Genomic DNA, 17,557 nt, shown 5'->3' on the forward strand with positions numbered 1-17,557 from the left:
AATAGTGAAATTATACAAATAAAGATCTCTCAAAGTAGAGGGATTAAGAGACTAGGTACTGGTGCTGCAGGTGGGTGGATGGGTGGGTGGATGGGTGGATGGATGGATAGATGGATTGGCAGAACCTCTGTCAGTTGCATAACTGATCACTGCGCAGAGGAGCCAGCTGAGTGTTGCTAAAAGATAGCTGTGCTTAGCAAGTGGTTCTTTGCATTAGTGAGGTAGCCTTGTTTCACTGTCCCTGATATTAAACCAGGAGATGAAGGTATTCCTTTATTGAAACAAACGTGTGGAAAATTGCTCTGGATTCTTAGAGGACAGAGCACGTCACCCCGAACAAAATAAGGTTCATGTGTAGGGCAGATTCAGACAGGGCCCTTTATTGGGGTTACCCCTGGTGTCTCGATGGTCAACGCAAATAAAATCATGCCCATCCAAACTATTATGCCACCAGAGTGGCATATTTTTCTCATCTGCAGTGTTGTGTTCTCAGCTGTCAGCAAACATTAATTCAGTCACTGGTGACGTCCCAGCAACCAGCGCGGTGCTCGGCCTCAGATGGATGTTTTCCACTTCAGTGCTGGGGTCTGGCGATTCCGGGGTCATTAATATCATTGCATGCAATTAGTGACCGCAGAATGAGCAAGAGGGTTGCGTGATGGGCACCGCTCCCCACCAGGAACTTTTTTACTCGGGCCCTTTGCTATCTAGACATTTCCATAGCTCCACAAAGACAGGTCAGGGAGTGAGCAAGAGAGCGTGTGCTAGAAAGAATCACTCACTCAGACACATGCTTCTTCATGTGTCAGAATATTTTCATGGGAGAGTATCCGTATCTCTTGACCGGAAAGTTTCATTTTTAAAAAATCTGAATACTTAAAATTAAACTAATAGAGACAATAGGGAATTATGTTTTATCTTTAGAACTCTTACATCATTCTCTTTTTTCAAATGTGAGTGTGGTTATTATATTGAAGCGGTCATCTGGGCACCTATTTTTAAAACACAATTTCTCTTTTTTAGTAGGTTTTGGCCAGTGGTAAGGTTCACTTTTATGTATAAAACTAATTATTCTTTTATTGTTGATTATCACATTCTCATGATGTTAATTTTTGTCTGAATCACTGTGATGATAAGACAAACTCCCCTAAAGCATGTTAGATGAAAAGCTTTTCTTTTTTAATGGACTCATGTTGAATTTTTTTTTTTAATCTAATGAGAGATTCCACCTGCAAAAAATCATTATCATTTTTTAGCAATAAAAACTTAGACTTAGCAAGTGATGTTTTTTTTTTTTTTTCCTCAACGGAATTCATTAAAAATCAAGACTACATTTATTGCCAGCAATATTTTAAGGGGAAATAAAGTAAACCACTCAGAAATGATCTCATGTATTTAATCAGGCCTCTCATAGAAAAGGTAGAGGGCATGTAATTTATCACCAGGACTATTTGATCTTTCTCACCAAAGTGTTAATACTTGGTGGGTATTTTTTTTCAGTGATCTATTCCCCCGAGGTGTGCATACACTTACACTCACACACATACACATATGTACACATTCACTGCTTCTCGTCCCATCTTTTTCACTTGGATGGTATGGAATCTTAGTGACTTTTCAGAACTAATTATTGAAGATAACTGTGTGTCTTCATATTTTCAATGATCATCACTTGATCTTTGTATACAGTTTTTTTTTTTAAATAGTTTTTTTAGGACTTATTTTAATATATTTTATTGATTTTTACAGAGAGAAAGGGAAAGAGATAGAGAGCCAGAAACATTGATGAGAGAGAGACATTGACCAGCCGCCTCCTGTGGGGATGTGCCCACCGGGGATGTGTCCACAGCCAACGTACATGCCCTTGACCGGAATCGAACCCGGGACCTTTCAGTCCGCAGACCGATGCTCTACCACTGAGCCAAACCGGTTTCGGCTGTATAGTTTTTAATAGTGAAAAGATTGTATGAGTATACTGGACAGTGTGGCTCAGTTGGTTGGAGCATCATCCCATACACCTAAGGGTCCCAGGTTTAATTCCCAGTCAGGGAATATACCTAGGTTGTGGGTTTGGTCCTGATTGGAACTCATACAAGAGGCAACCAATCAATGTTTCTCCCTCACATTGATGTCTCTCTCTCTCTCTTTCTTTCTCCCTTCTACTCTCTAAAATCAATAAATATATTGATGAGGATAGAAAAAAATTTATGAGCAAGCTATGGCAGAATTTCTTAATGTTCTAAATGTGGTATTTATTACTTTATGTTGTTACTATTCTCTCAGTAGGTTGACCCTCAATGTCCAAGTCTCATCTGATGTATGAGAGATGAGCTATAAGAATATATATTACATTGGTACCTTTGGACTTACCATTGGTGTCTATATTGTCAAAGCAAATAAAATCACGTCTATCTAAACTATTATGCCATGAGAGTGGCACATTTTCCCATCTGTCTCTTGTTTTCCCGAAAAAGTAATGTAAAACGGCAAAGTAATATATGTCATTAAATCTTTCAGTGAACACAAGAAGACAGTTTACGAAGCTGTTTTAAGGCTGTTACATTTTTTAAAAACTCGTTTTTTCTGAGCTGTCAATATAACATCCTAATCCTATCATTCATGGTGAACATTTGAAATTGTGGAAATAAAATTATACCATTTTATTAAGACCATCCACTTACACTCAATACCTGGCATCTTTAGTCATATTTTAATACTGGAATCCAAGAGGGAAGGCCTAAATTGTGACTTCATTTTTAAATTCGTTTTTCCCCCAAATTGTTCTGTGTAATGGAGAAACATAAGTAATTGTGTTGTATGGAAGTCACTGGTGCTGAGATAGTTATTACTTCTTAATGCCTGATTTATTGCTTTAAAATTGCCAAGCACAACCATGGCGATGTGGTTTCCATTTAAATAATTCTTCCTCTCACACTGGGACATGGTTTCCTTGGGTGAGAAACCCACACAGCCTACATCACTAGTGGCTTATCCAGTGTTTTACCTGGAAACCATTCCCCACACACTAAAATCAGGTAATCAAATGCCACTTGAGAGCTATCTCATTAAGTGGAGAATTTAAAAAGGAAAAAAAAAAAGCTTTTGTGGATATACAGTTTCTTTTGAAAATATGTGCCTTTGTGTTTTTCTTCTGTGAGGCCATTTAAGAAGTATTCATAAAACTTTTATCCTAAGAGCAGGCATTATGGGATAAACTGCCATGTTATTTGAAAGAATGTGGAGCTTTTTTTTTTTTTTTTTTTTTTTTTTTTTTTTTTTAATAATATGCCAAGCAAAAATAACAGGGCTGTTGGAAAGTCATGGTGGTGTATACCTCATTTCTTCCACAGTAAATCCAACAAAGTAAAACACAAAAAGGGGGCTAAGTTGCCGAAACCGGTTTGGCTCAGTGGATAGAGTGTCAGCCTGAAGACTGAAAGGTCCCAGGTTCGATTCTGGTCAAGGGCATGTACCTTGGTTTCGGGCACATCCCCAGTAGGAGGTGTGCAGGAGGCAGCTGGTCAATGTTTCTCTCTCATCGATGTTTCTAGCTCTCTCTATCTCTCTTCCTTCCTCTCTGTAAAAAATAAATAAAATATATTTTAAAAAAAGGGGAGGGCTAAGTTAGAAAAAGTGAATCTTCTTTTGGCACACAATACAGATGTTTCTGTATAATAATTTTATTAATTTCTGTAAAGTGTTTACCTTTGAGCACTCAGTGAATGTTATTGTTTCCAGCTGAGATTGATTTCCCCCCTTTAATTTGGTATCAGAAAGCAGAACCGTGGTACCCAAGGCATTAAACTGCCTTCATTTGAGCTATAGAAATGAGATCTCTGTTTCTTTAGAACATATTTTGAATTTGCATCACACATTTGAATTTGAACTGATGTCGGGGTGTTAAGTAGACAGAGCTTAGCTTCCTGGGTTGTATGTTGGCATTAAGTAATTATAGTTTTATCAGCCTCCTTGTTTTTCAACTTACATATCTCATTTCCATTTTTTTTTTCCTTTTCTTTTAGACACCCTGGTAGAGGAAAAACAGTAGGCTAGTCTCTGTGCCATGTTTATTTTAATGTCTTGGCTTTACTTTCCATCTTCCTCACTTGATTCTGCTTCTTTTAGTTCCTATGTTTGCCAGGTAATAGGCTTCTGGTTTTCAGAAGACTGTGTTGAGCTGAAGGAGACTAGTGTGTAGGGAGGCTGGTCTAAGAAATCAAAGTCAGCAGGGCCAGCATAGGATGGATGCCATGTTAGAAAAGATAGTAAGGCCAAAGAGGGTGATAGTGAGAATGCTCATACAATGCTGTTTGTTTCATATTTAAATAAGAGAGACTATGTCATGTGTAAGCTTTATAGAAAGATAAGGTTTTAATTCTTGCTAGAAAACTGAACTCAGATTTTCCTGACCCTGTTATACATATTCCCTCTCTCTCTCTCTCTCTCTCTCTCTCTCTCTCTCTTTCTCTTTTTGGTGGACTTCTTTGGTGAAATTAATAAAAAATATTTGCTTTTGAGTGTCCACCCATCTCCCCACCCCACCCAGCCCCATGGCAATAAGCTACATTTTAGAGTAGTTAGGAATATTCTCCAAAGCATTAGCATACGTTGATGATTCATGCTTTCCATTATAACCTAAGAATTTTCCTTCATAGTGAAGCTATGATTCTGTAGGATTTTTGTGTGCTGCCCTCATTTCTAACCTTTTTGTGAATGCGACCCATATATCAGCACCAATCCAGCAGTAGAATTCTCTATCTGATTAACACAGCGCTTCGGATACGATGGACTGAAAAACAGCCAAGACCCAGTGCAGCAGCTCAGCCTCCTGGGTGCAGAGCAATAACAGCCTAATGAAGACATGTTTTAAGTGCAATATTGCTTCCTCTCCCTGGTCACACTCTGAAAAACACAGCCAGAAATATTCTTGCCCTTTCAGTCTGCCTTGCTCGCTGGTGCTCTGTTTTTCTACTCAGATAACCAGTATACTATTCCCAGGGAGCAGGAACTGCAGATAAGTTCATGTGCAAATTGAGGGGAAACCACAGACGTTGGCTGTGTAGTTTTAAAACACGAAGAAGACTTTTAGGCAGTGTGAACTCAGGGTACTTTTTTTTTGCTGAGCAATGATCTCCACCCACTGAAAACCAGGCCCTGGGGGAACAATATAAGGCTTTCAGTGTACTCAGTCCATGCAATTAGATCCCCGAAGCAAAAGCTTTTAAAAGCAGGCTATAAAATGCCCATGTATTTTTATTAAACCGATTTGCTAACTGCATGGAGAAACTTTTCTAGTAATTTTTAATTTTATAAAGTCTTTTCTTCCCCCCCCCCCCTGGGCCAAGGGGGGAAAAAAATGTCTGGGCCCTAAAAAGCTTAGGTATAACAATGTTATTTTTCTGTCTCCAAATGATTCAGTGCAATTTTATCCATTTAGTACTTCTGATTACGGTGGGATTAGATAATGCTTGTAGAGAGATTCAGAGAAAAACAATGTAGAATGAGGTAACAGTTTATTTTTACTTTCTTTATGTTAACCCCCCCCCCATACATTCCAATCAATAATAAAAATAATTGCAATAAAAATAATTCCATTTCCTCTGAAATGGAAATAGATTTTATTCCCACGCATAAGCAGTTTCTTGTTGTTTCTCAAAGTCAGCCACTCAACCTTTTAAAGCTTCTTGGTAACTGGCTGTTGCAGGAGGAAGCAGACAATGAGGCTTGTGGCTTTATTGCAGCATTCTCTGCCAGCCAACGGGCACAATCAGGGCAGGCCACTGGGCTCTGCAGTTTCTCAGGGTGGGGGCAGGGAAACCCCTTGAATGAGAACCACGCCCTCTTGCCCTGCCCCATGAGGAAGTAGTAGAGAGGAGATAGGTCAATTTTGACTGTGGTATCCAACATAAAATAAGTTGAGGTTATTCTGAATTATTTTATGCTTGCTATAAAGTTCACCCGCTGAAATTTCAGTTGGTAGTAACATCTTAAAGCAGGGTTTTCTGTGACAGTTTAGGTCATTCCTAATTTAGGACAAAAAATATTTTCTTTTTAAAAAAAAAAATATTTTATTGATTTTTTACAGAGAGGAAGGGAGAGGGATAGAGAGTTAGAAATCTCGATGAGAGAGAAACATTGATCAGCTGCCTCCTGCACACCCTCTACTGGGGATGTGTCCGCAGCAACCAAGGTATATGCCCTTGACCCGGAATTGAACCTGGGACCCTTCAGTCCACAGGCTGACGCTCTATCCATTGAGCCAAACCGGTCAGCACTAGGGCAAAAATATTTTCATGGCGGAATATCTAACTGTATGTTAAAAGTTAGCTCTTTTTTTAAATAGCCAAGTGTTCCCATGCTGTTTTAACATTAGTAATGAATTTTTCAATGTCTTCCAGTTACCTTTGCAACGTCCAAGTTGACATAAAGGGGAATGAATCAGAATGTTGGAGAAAAACTGCCCTCACTCACCATGTTGTGCCTCTTGGCCAGCTCTCCCCCTCGGCCCCAGCCTCCTCTCTTACCCCCACCCTCCTCCATCAGCAGTAGCTTCAGTTGTGTAAGACCTCTGCCAGGGTAGCATCCATGGGTCCCCCTCATTGCAATACCAGGGCTTAGAGGCTTCTTTCTCAACGAGGGACACACAAAATGTCAGTTGTTCAGGGTGCAATGCAGTTTCACTCTCACAATGTTCTTCCTACCATCTCATAGTCTGTGGGTGTTAAATTCTAGATCACAATTGAATTTTGAATACTTTCAGTGTTCTTTATGTTTGGGGGTTCTCTGGACATCATTTTGGGTAGGCCCAAGGGAGCTCTGCACAAAGTCTTTGGTTCTGAGGAAAGGCATTGAGCTACAAATAAAATCTAAAGGAAAGGTCACTCCAATTATGGGCATCTCTTGTGCTTCCAGTGATTGCTACCTTTGCAGATGTCGTTTTAATTGTATTTGCCAGTGACTTTTCTGTGCCCTGCCGTGTCTTACCCTTTCTGCTGTTCATTTGTTGTTGTTTTTTTTTTTTTCTTTGAGACCTAAATCTTTGACCTATCCTTCTCAAGGTTAAAATAAATCTATATTGCTGAAACCGGTTTGGCTCAGTGGATAGAGTGTCAGCCTGCGGACTGAAGGGTCCCGTGTTCGATTCCAGTCAAGGGCATGTACCTTGGTTGTGGGCATATCCCCAGTAGGGGGTGTGCAAGAGGCAGCTGGTCGATGACTCTCTCTCATCAATGTTTCTAACTCTCTATCTCTCTCCCTTCCTCTCTGTAAAAAATAAATAAATAAATAAATAAATAAATAAATAAATAAATAAATAAATAAATAATATATATATAATAAAAATAAAATAAATCTATATATTTATATATATATATATATATATATATATATATATTTTTTTTTTTTTTTTTTTTTTTTTTTTTTTTTTTTTTCTGTACAGCACCCTTCCACTCCTATTTTTTATCACTTGCCAGCTTGGTGTTAAATAAGAAAAAGTCATTTATCTTTGAGTTGGGTACATTTGCCTATGGGTGCATTTCTGTGTGTATGAATTTGAAAACAGAGATTTCACTTGAACTAAGTAAACCCAGCAGCCAGAAAAGAGACATTAGTTTTATAATTTCTTTCTGTATGAAAACATATTTTAATTTATGAGAAGGATCTAAATAATTAAGAAAAAAATCTATACCACTGCTCTATATTTATTCAGAAATAGTGCCTGCTCATAGATACCTATACTATTCTAGTTCTTTAAGAGAAAAGGGTACTTTGAAATTTAGGCACAGATTTGGAGAAGGGATTGGGGAAAGAGAAAAATGAAGAAATGGGGTGGGAAGAGATGATTTCTTTAGATTCATAATTCTTAATTTTTAGTATTTATTTTAGTTTTGTTGCCACACATTTTTCTTAACAATCTGCAAAGAGGCCACTGTCTACTTCCTACCCCCTAAAGTTATTATGGCAACTTTTGCCCAGTTTCCCAAGAGAAACTCAGAATCAGCAATAGCAGAAGAGCGAGATATGATTGTGAGACTGAGAGCGTTAAGGAAACACTCAGATAAGCAAAGAGATATTTATACATACCAAGAGGTAGCCATTGTTTTTAAGGAAAATCACTCAAGAATACAGAGGCAAGTAAATTACGTGTCTTATTTTCCAGTTCATGTAATTATCCACGACATGCATATTACTATACACGGACCCAGAATTTGTTTGCTGGCCCACCCACCGTTTGGAAAACAAGCAGCCTATTTAAAAAAAAAAAAAAAAAATGTCTTTTGGGCTTATTTTTTTTACCAGGAAGTCTGTCCCTTTTTCTGTGCCTTTAAATGCATACTGTTGGTAAAGAACACTTTGATAATCAAAGTAGAGAACGATTTCCATTGCAGAAGTGTATTATGAAACACTTCTGTTCCTTGCCCCTTGAACTTTGGAGGAATGAAAATGTCTAGCTTCTTTTCTCTCCTGGAACTTGACCTGTAATTTAAATCCTGTTCCTCAGCAAAGTACCTGGCAGCCTATCCTTTGACAGCTTCGGTTTCAAAGCAATTCAGAGAACTCACCGTCCTAAGAGGACAGAACAAGAATGTGTCCAAGTGGGATAGAGCATGGATGGTTGAAAAAGAAATTCTGAAAGTGGTCAGATGTTCTTGTCCCTCCTCCTCCTGTTCCTCTTGAAACAGAATGGGAACGAGATGAGTGGGTGCTAGAACCCGTGGCTGATATCCTGCTTTGCCACAGTACCAAGCAGAGCAGTGGGATGTGTGGGGGACCCCCTCTCTCCATCCACAGTTGCCCAACACTGGGAGCGTGGTTGAATCTTGGACCAAGGTTGACATCCGTAATAACAACACACTCGTTCTTTGTAGTTGACTTACAAAATGAGGAGGGACAGGCCTCAGAATAAGAAAAGCTGACTTCTAGTACATATACAGTACTTTTTTAAGCTCGAGGAGGGCTGTGGAAAGAAAAAGGGGGTGTGGGAATCTTTTTGTGTTTACAGAACTTGGATGCTTGACAAACAGGGCGCATCAAGCTAATTGTTCTTGAAGCAGGAAATCTGTAGTAGAGGAAGCAGGTGTTGTGCGATGATTACCACGTTTTGAAATTACCGTAGTGACTACTTTGCTCTTTTGAGTCTGACCCCGAAATAGTCAGTAAGCCTTTTGGAAGATGCTGTGCCTTTTATCTGTGTGTACCCGTAACGAAACCACTCGATCATGGAGGAAGGAGAAAGTGCTTTAAGTAAATCTGAAACCAGATAGCCTACATGCAGCAGTGTTGACAGTATCCATTTTTCTTTCTTTGGTTTTTATTTTTATTTTCAACCTTCAGCATCTCATACTTTCAGAAAACTTTATGACTAAGGGTGAATTCTTATTTTTCAAATTGTTTTCAGACATTTCATGTTCATGTAAAGTTGGCTTATTGATTTCCTGATTTTTCTTTATTTTTTTGTTTTGTCCATTTTATTTTCAATCAGCTACATCAAATGGGTCTTTGGAGGGCCTGGATAACCAGGAGGGAGGGGTGTGCCAGACAAGAGCCATGAAGATCCTCATGAAAGTTGGACAAGGTAAAGACCATCTGCTGCTTCATGAAGCCACTGTAATCTGGTTGCGCGCCCCCCACCCCCCAGCTAGTGTGGCACCAGTATTGCTCACACTCACCTTCAGTCACTCTTCCATTTAGTTTTGAAAGCAAACTTTTCTCTGTAACTTGAGCCACTGAGATTTCCTCAAGTCACTGTCACAGATTTCTTTATTATTGGAAATAAAAGCGAAGGGCAGCCAGGTAGAATGTTCTATTGCCATATACGTGTATGGATATTTGTCTTCTCAAAAGCAAAACACCTCTATGGTTCGAAATTAAAATATCCAGAAAGAAAACTAAGTCTCTGCAGTTTTGCCCATTTCTGCATCTTGACTACAGAAGACGATTGTTTGTTTTAGCCTTTTCACGTATAGATAACCTATTGTGCAGAAAGAATTACTCTTCTAATTAGAAATGGGTATAGTAGTCAATCAACTCGCTCAGTTAAATTGAAATGTCATCTGCAATGCTCTGCCTGCCAAATGCAAGAATCCCTATAGTTTCCACAGATGGCCTCACAATCTAAACCTCCGAAATAACTAGTATAACCGTTTGTGTTTTAAAAGGAACATTATATTCTTGTATCTCATAGTCCTTTGCATAAAGAATCTTATGTTCATTTGCTATTCATGCCTCTTGAGATATATATCCAGATCCTAAAGCTAGATCTTTATCAGATGTCTGTGCGGTAAGTAATCATTTGTTTTTCATGTAGATGCCAGTTCTGCTGGGTCAACCAGGCATAATGATCCAACGAGACGCCCAGACCTAGAAGCTGGTACAAATGGAAGAAGCTCAACAACAAGTCCCTTTGTCAAACCAAATCCAGGTAAGCAGCATGACTGTGCGTGTAGTCTGTGTGCATCACACGCCTCGTATCCCAAGAGTCGAAGTACTTCTACACCAGTAGGACTAACTCGTAGTTACTGAAGTCAGTCATCTTTGCTCTCAGTTAGCTGTGGGTAATTGCTCAGTAAGAGCAACATAATTCATTCCTGCAAAAGTCCTCCAGTCGGAAGAGTGGAATTCATCAGCTGTAAGTGCCAATTATTAGCGCTATTTTCTCAGAACGAAGTCATTTTCATTGGCTGACACTTTGTTGTGCTGGTTGCAACACCAGCTTAAAGCCGATGCTAATGTATATATAATTAATGTTCTAATCCCTCACCTAATTATATCTAATCCACAAAGAGCCTGACTGATCCTCTTCTACATTTTAGATGGTAACATCTTAAAATATTACACAATGCTGTGTTTTTCAGGTGCTTATCATAAAAGAAAAAAAAGAAAAAATAAAAACTTTTTTTTTTTTTTAACATAGTGTAATATAAAATATTAAACAGATCCCTGGCAAAAGTTTACAATACCAGATAAAACTGGCTGTCATTTAACGTCATTTTCTTAACAATCTGAACAAACAGCTATGTATTTGTTACCATGCTAAAGAGTTGTTTTTTTTTATATGGAAGTGGTTGAGCAGACCTCAGCAGTTTTGTATTAGGGATCCGTACGCCTGGTTGGTAGTCGTGTGAATTTAGCATCTGTAGCAATATTCCCTCTCTTTCCAAGCGTCAAGGAGGGAAGTTGTTATTTCTAACTTCCAGTGACAAGATGTGTCAAATTTTTGTGACAAACTGATAAATGGGTAATATAATGATGCCAGGCAGTTTTTTAGTGCTTAACATTTGGGTTGGCAGTCTGTTTCAGCATGAGCGTTTCTGCTGCCTTCCAAATATATTTTAAGTGTAAATCAAATAATACAAACGAGTTAGGAGTTGAACATTTTCCCAGGCCCCATCACCGCCGTGGCTGCCTGCGCCCGCTCTGCCAGCAGGCAGGGCTTCTCTGGAGAAGGCAGGCTGCTGGCTTCCCAGGAACCCACGCACCTTTCCTAGAGGAAAGCAGACGGTGCAGCGTGGGCAGCAGACACGGACAAGCTAGCGCCTCGGCCACTTCCTTTGCTCCCCCTGCTGTGGCCGCAGGCTGGCTGATGTGGGTTCAGGCATGAAGCGAGATCAAGGGCTGGCTGTCAGGGCCCATCCAGGCGGGCGGATGGATGATGATGTATGAAAAGGAGACGATGCGATTTGAGAGCAGCATGAAAATCCGACCTCGAGTCACATCTCCTTTCACCTCGATGGCTCACTTCTGCCTTTTCCGTTTAGCTATCAGCCGAGGTAATTGGTTTGTCAAAGTCTCGCCGCCCTTTCAAACTTCTGCCCTGCCCAAGCCAGTTTGGCTCAGTGGAAAGAGTGTCAGCCTTGGGACTGAAAGGTCCCGGGTTCGATTCCAGTCAAGGGCATGTACCTTGGTTGCAGGCACATCCCCAGTAGGGGGGTATGCAAGAGGCAGCTGATCAATGTTTCTCTCTCATCGATGTTTCTAACTCTCTATGCCTCTCCCTTCTTCTCTGTAAAAAAATCAATAAAGGCCAAAACCAGTTTGGCTCAGAGAATAGAGCGTCGATCTGTGGACTGAAAGGTCCCAGGTTCGATTCTGGTCATGGGCATGTGCATGTACGTTGGTTGCGGGCATATCCCTGGTAGAGGGTGTGCAGAAGGCAGCTGGTCGATGTTTCTCTCTCATCGATGTTTCTAGCTTTCTATCCCTCTCTTCCTCTCTATAAGAAATCAATAAAATATATTTTTAAACAATCAATAAAATATTTTTAAAAACAATAAAAAAAATAAAACTTCGGCCCTGCTGCTTCATTTCCACATTTCCTAGGAGCAGCAGCGCGGTGGGCTTTCTGGGCGGCAGCGCTAACCATTGTACTCGCCTCCACCCCTTGCAGGTTCCAGCACCGACGGCAACAGCGCCGGGCATTCGGGGAACAACCTCCTCGGTTCCGAAGTGGCCTTATTCGCGGGGATCGCGTCAGGATGCATCATCTTCATCGTCATCATCATCACGCTGGTGGTGCTGCTGCTCAAGTACCGGCGGCGGCACCGCAAGCACTCGCCGCAGCACGCGGCCGCGCTGTCGCTCAGCACGCTGGCCACCCCGAAGCGCGGCAGCGGCGGCAACAACAACGGCTCGGAGCCCAGTGACATTATCATCCCGCTGCGGACTGCGGACAGCGTCTTCTGCCCGCACTACGAGAAGGTCAGCGGGGACTACGGGCACCCCGTGTACATCGTCCAGGAGATGCCGCCCCAGAGCCCCGCGAACATTTACTACAAGGTCTGAGCCGCGGCCGCGGCGGTGCCTTCGCTTTTTCCCCCGGAGGAAACGGACTGTCCCGCTGCCGACCGCCCGACCGACCGACCGACCGCCCGCCCGCGGGGGCGCGGCCGACCCCTTGTGTCTCGCTCCAGTGGACTGAATGAAGCACAGCGAGGGGTGGCGGAGGGGGACCCTCCTTCTCCGAAGGGCCCCCCCGTTGAGTTGGACAAGCTTACCTAGTCTGTAGCGTTTCGGGCCGCGGGGAGGCCAGATGTTCGCTCCCCAGCAGCAGCTGGAAGACTGTGCAGAAGGGACCGGCGCTCGCCTCGCCCCCTTGTCCTTCCTCGAAGCCATGTGCCGCGGTCACGCAGGCCTGCACCGCAGCCAAGGGAAGACCGTGGCGGGTGGACACGAGAGAGAGAGAGAGCCCTGGAGCATCCTAAGGTGTGGATGCCCCGGGATGCCACACACACGCCTGGAAACGCCATCTGCTGCCTCGGGGGTGTGCCCCCCGACGTGCCACACAGACCTCGGGCTCCGTGGGGCTTGCAGAGAGCAGAGCGCTAGCTCGCAGGCCTCACACGGTTGCACATTCCCGTTATCCAGGGCTCTGCCGTACTTCCCATGGGATCGTCCCCTCCCGCCGCGTTCTGCATCACGAATGGAACATGAACGGGGTCTCTCCTACTCCATCCATTTGCAACAAACAGCTCCAGTCGAGTAGATCATAATAGGATACATTTCTAGAAATTGTGTTTGCTGAGGAGGAGGAGCCTTCCAGCCAGACGCCAGGCTGCCAGCCAGGAAGGCTAGGAGTCGGTGGGAGAGGGTGGAAGGAGGAAAAGGGCTGCCTGCAAACACAGGTCAATGCTACTGCCTCTGACACGGAAAGTTGGGAGAGGGTGTGGGGCGGGGCGACCCCATTAGGTAGCACAGCACTTTGGTTTCACTGAGATTTTAAGAGGCGAGTAGGAGACACAACAACACACGCACACAGTGGATGAGGGGTGCATTGGAAGGCATTCACTCTTATCAAATGGCAACTTGCAGGAAAAGAAGAGTCCCTCTCCTCTGGGTGGAACAAAGGGTCATTGTTGGGAGAGGAACAGGCGTGGAGAGGGAGGGGGGAGGCGGGGCGAGGGGAGAGATCCCGCAGGACTGTTGTGGTACTGGCAATAAGACGTACAGCTCCGAGGCTGTAGGAAAAGTCCGTCTGCTTTGGATGATGTTTAAAGCAGATTCAGCTGCTATACTTATCACATTTTATTAAACACAGGGAAAGCATTTAGGAGAAGAGCAGAGAGCCAAATCTGACCTAGACGTGGAAAAGCCAAAGGTCAAACAGGCTGTAAGTCCATCATCATTAACATTATTAAAGGATTCTCATGTAAAAGGTAGTCAGATCCCCCCTGTCCCCCCCCCCCCAGTGCCCCCTTCCCCGCCCCTCCTCCCCGATCGAGCCTTACAACACTTTGGTTTATGGCGGTGCTGTCCGGGCTGCGGGGACCGCGGCGTAGGTACTGAGCAAGGCCGAGTGCAGGTGCTCTGGGTCAAGGTGAAGCACATATGGCAAACCTCTTAGAGTCCTTAAGACGGAAATAAATTATGATATCGAGGAGGGGGGGGAAGGAGGATAGGATGTATTTATAATAGGTGTATAGAACACAAGGGATATAAAGTGAAAGATTTTTTACTAATATATATTTTAAGATTGCACACCATGTACACCAGAAGATGTGAAATTCACTTGTGGCAATTAAGTGGTCCCGATGCTCAGTGCTTTACAAAAGAAAAAGAAGAAAAAAAAAATTGGACAGCTACTTCTGGGAAAAACAACATCACTCCAAAAATAACAATAATGGGAGCAAATACAAAAATAACCAAGTCCTCTGAAGGCGTCTCACGTAACTGTAGACTAGGAAGTGCAAGCCCCGAATACCAGGAAATCGATGTTACTGCATCATATATTTAACAATGACAAGATGTTCCGGCATTTATTTTCTGTGTTGTGTTTTCCCTTGCCTTATGGCTGAAGTGTTCACTAGAATCCACCAGGTCACATCCAGCGGGGAGGTTTCAGCCGAAAAGTTTGGCTTTAGCTCCCTCCTCCCTCCTTCTACCCCCCCCCTCCCCTCCCTTTTGGGAAACAAAAGGAGTAAACAGGAAATCTACTATTTTATGTGCTATGCAAAATAGACATCTTTAACATAGTCCTGTTTCTATGGTAACACTTTGCTTTCTGAATTGGAGGGGGAAAGAAAAGTAGCAACAGCATTTTAAGGTTCTCGAACCTCCAGTGAATTACCTGCAAAAAAAAAAAATGAGTTGCAACAGAAATTATTCTTCTCTTATTTCCTGAACCTGAAAATGATGTTGGTCCAAAGTGCGTGTGTGTTATGTATGAGTGGGTGTGTGGTATACATGTGTACATATATGTATAATATATATCTGCAATATATATTATATATATCTATATCATATTTCTGTGGAAGGTTGCCATGGTGACCAGCCACAGTACATATGTAATTCTTTCCATCACCCCAACCTTCTCCTTTATGTGCATTCATACAAGATTTTCTTGTAAGCCATCAAAAATTACCTTTAGTATGGGGGAGAGGGGCAAGAAGGGGGAACATGGGAAATAGTCTGATTGTAATGGAATCAAATGTGTGTATCATCAGTTGGCTACATTTTGGTTATATGCTAAACTGTGAAAAATCAGATAAATTGATGAAGAGTTACCTGCGACCAATTGAAAAGTGTTCTGTGCGTCTGTTTTGTGTCTGGTGCAGAATATGACAATCTACCAACTGTCCCTTTGTTTGAAGTTGGTTCAGCTTTGGAAAGTTACTGTAAATGCCTTGCTTGTATTATCATCCGTAGTCACCTGACTTTGGAATTTGCACCATAATGTTTAAGTGAAGATGCTGTATATAGGTCCAGATTTTACTGTATATGGATTTGGGGTGTATCAGTAGCCTTATTCACCTTTTTAATAAAAAAATACACATGCAAACAAGACAGAAATGGCTTTTCTTACCCAGATTGTGTACATAGAGCAATGTTGGTTTTTTATAAAGTCTAAGCAAGATGTTTTGTATAAAATCTGAATTTTGCAATGTATTTAGCTACAGCTTGTTAAACGGCAGTGTCATTCCCCTTTGCACTGTAATGAGGAAAAAAAATGGTATAAAAGGTTGCCAAATTGCTGCATATTTGTGCCGTAATTATGTACCATGAATATTTATTTAAAATTTCGTTGTCCAATTTGTAAGTAACACAGTATTATGCTTGAGTTATAAATATTTTTTTCTTCCTTTGTTTTATTTTCATAGCCTGTCCTAGGTTTTCAGTCCGCTTTAGTTCCACATCGCAGTTAGCCCCCAGACAATGAGATCCGTGAGTCACGTTCCACGTCTGTTTCAAACCGAATTTGTTCTTAAAAAAATAAAATATTTTTTTCCTATGGAAAAAGCGCTTTCAACGTAGTATTTTCCTTTTCTTCTTTTCATTTTTCCTTTCTTTTTGCTTGCTTGCTTGTTTGTTTGTTTGTTATTTTAATTTACCACCTTCCCTTTCTCTGTGATGGCAGTTACCCGGGGCTTTCTGCCCGTGGCATTTCTGTTTGCCCATTTTTAAAGCAGGCCGTGCACACAATGGGAGTGCCATGAGCCATGAGCCCATTGGTCTCCCCCCAAAATGACTGAACGCACACTTTACAAGCGTTGTTTTGCCATAAAGTTTTATAAAGTCCTAGTCTTCCGAAACAGAAACTAGCTCGAGTTTCACCTGGGCCACACTGGCTGCCCGGTGACCCACAAAGAGAACTGTGAGAGGGAAACACACTCTTGTTATCTCAGCGTTGAGTCCGCGCTGATCTAGTTTCCATTCAAGCAAAGCAGTTTGCTATCGGCAGCTTCATTCTTCTTCAGGGACTAACCCCAGAGGAAGGAAAACGTCAAGGGTTCTTTGTGAAATTGTAATGCTGATAAAAGCGTGTTTTGTGATCCTGGGTTGAGGCCAGCGGTGAAGTTCACCTCATTTCGAGGCTGGCCTTTTGGGGAAGGTGACCGAGGTGGCTGGCGCTCTGACAATGTGGAGGTTCTCTTGTGGGCTTGGAGGTGCAAAGACTGGTCTGGTCCCCTCAGGGGACGGCTCCATCACCCGCTGGCAGCTGCTAGTTGGGGAAAAATGCTCAGATCTCTGTACTATTTCAGGCTAACCCTTCCCTCAAGGGGGGAAGTGTTTTAGGTAGGGGGTGTGGAGGATGAGAAAGTAAATTGAAATGAGGAAATGATCCAGAAGATTCTCCAGGCACAATTGTCTTGCCCAAGATCGCAGTGCTAATATGTGAATATTTATGTTTCGAAAACTCCCGGGGAGATTCTCCTGAAAGGCTAGTTTTAGAAGCAGGGATCTTGGCGTGTCTTCCTAGTACAGTTCTTGTACCAAAGAAATGCTTATCAAGTCTCTCCTTGCTAAAAAATAAACAAAACCTCCAGAGGATCCTAGCCCATTTGGCTCAGTGGATAGAGTGTCAGCCTGTGGACTGCAGGATCCTGGGTTCGATTCCAGTCAAGGGCACATGCCTGGGTTGTAGGCTTGATCCCCAGTAGGGCAGTTATAGGAGACAGCGGATCAATGATTCTCATCATTGATGTTTCTGTCTCTCCCTCTCCTTTCCTCTCTGAAATCAATAATAAATAAATAAATAAAATAACTCCAGAGGACCACATTTTAGTTGATGCTCGAATAGTAGTTTCATCTTAGCATTTAGTTCTACTACATCTAACTGCCTTCC

General features: G+C 42.2%; 1 protein-coding gene across 1 annotated transcript in view; it reads left to right on the forward strand.

The window, feature by feature from the left end:
• EFNB2 (ephrin B2) overlaps nucleotides 1-16,230 on the forward strand; it is a 48,575-nt gene extending 32,345 nt beyond the window's left edge. Inside the window, exons 3-5 of the mRNA XM_084879975.1 lie at nucleotides 9,482-9,574; nucleotides 10,307-10,420; nucleotides 12,386-16,230. Coding sequence (XP_084736101.1) covers nucleotides 9,482-9,574; nucleotides 10,307-10,420; nucleotides 12,386-12,780 — 602 coding nt within the window. The 3' untranslated portion in view covers nucleotides 12,781-16,230. The remainder of the gene's footprint in view (nucleotides 1-9,481; nucleotides 9,575-10,306; nucleotides 10,421-12,385) is intronic.
• Nucleotides 16,231-17,557: the final 1,327 nt, after the last annotated feature.

The sequence above is a fragment of the Pipistrellus hanaki genome (genome assembly GCF_964339955.1).
Source record: "Pipistrellus hanaki genome assembly, chromosome: 3".
NCBI lineage: Eukaryota > Metazoa > Chordata > Mammalia > Chiroptera > Vespertilionidae > Pipistrellus > Pipistrellus hanaki.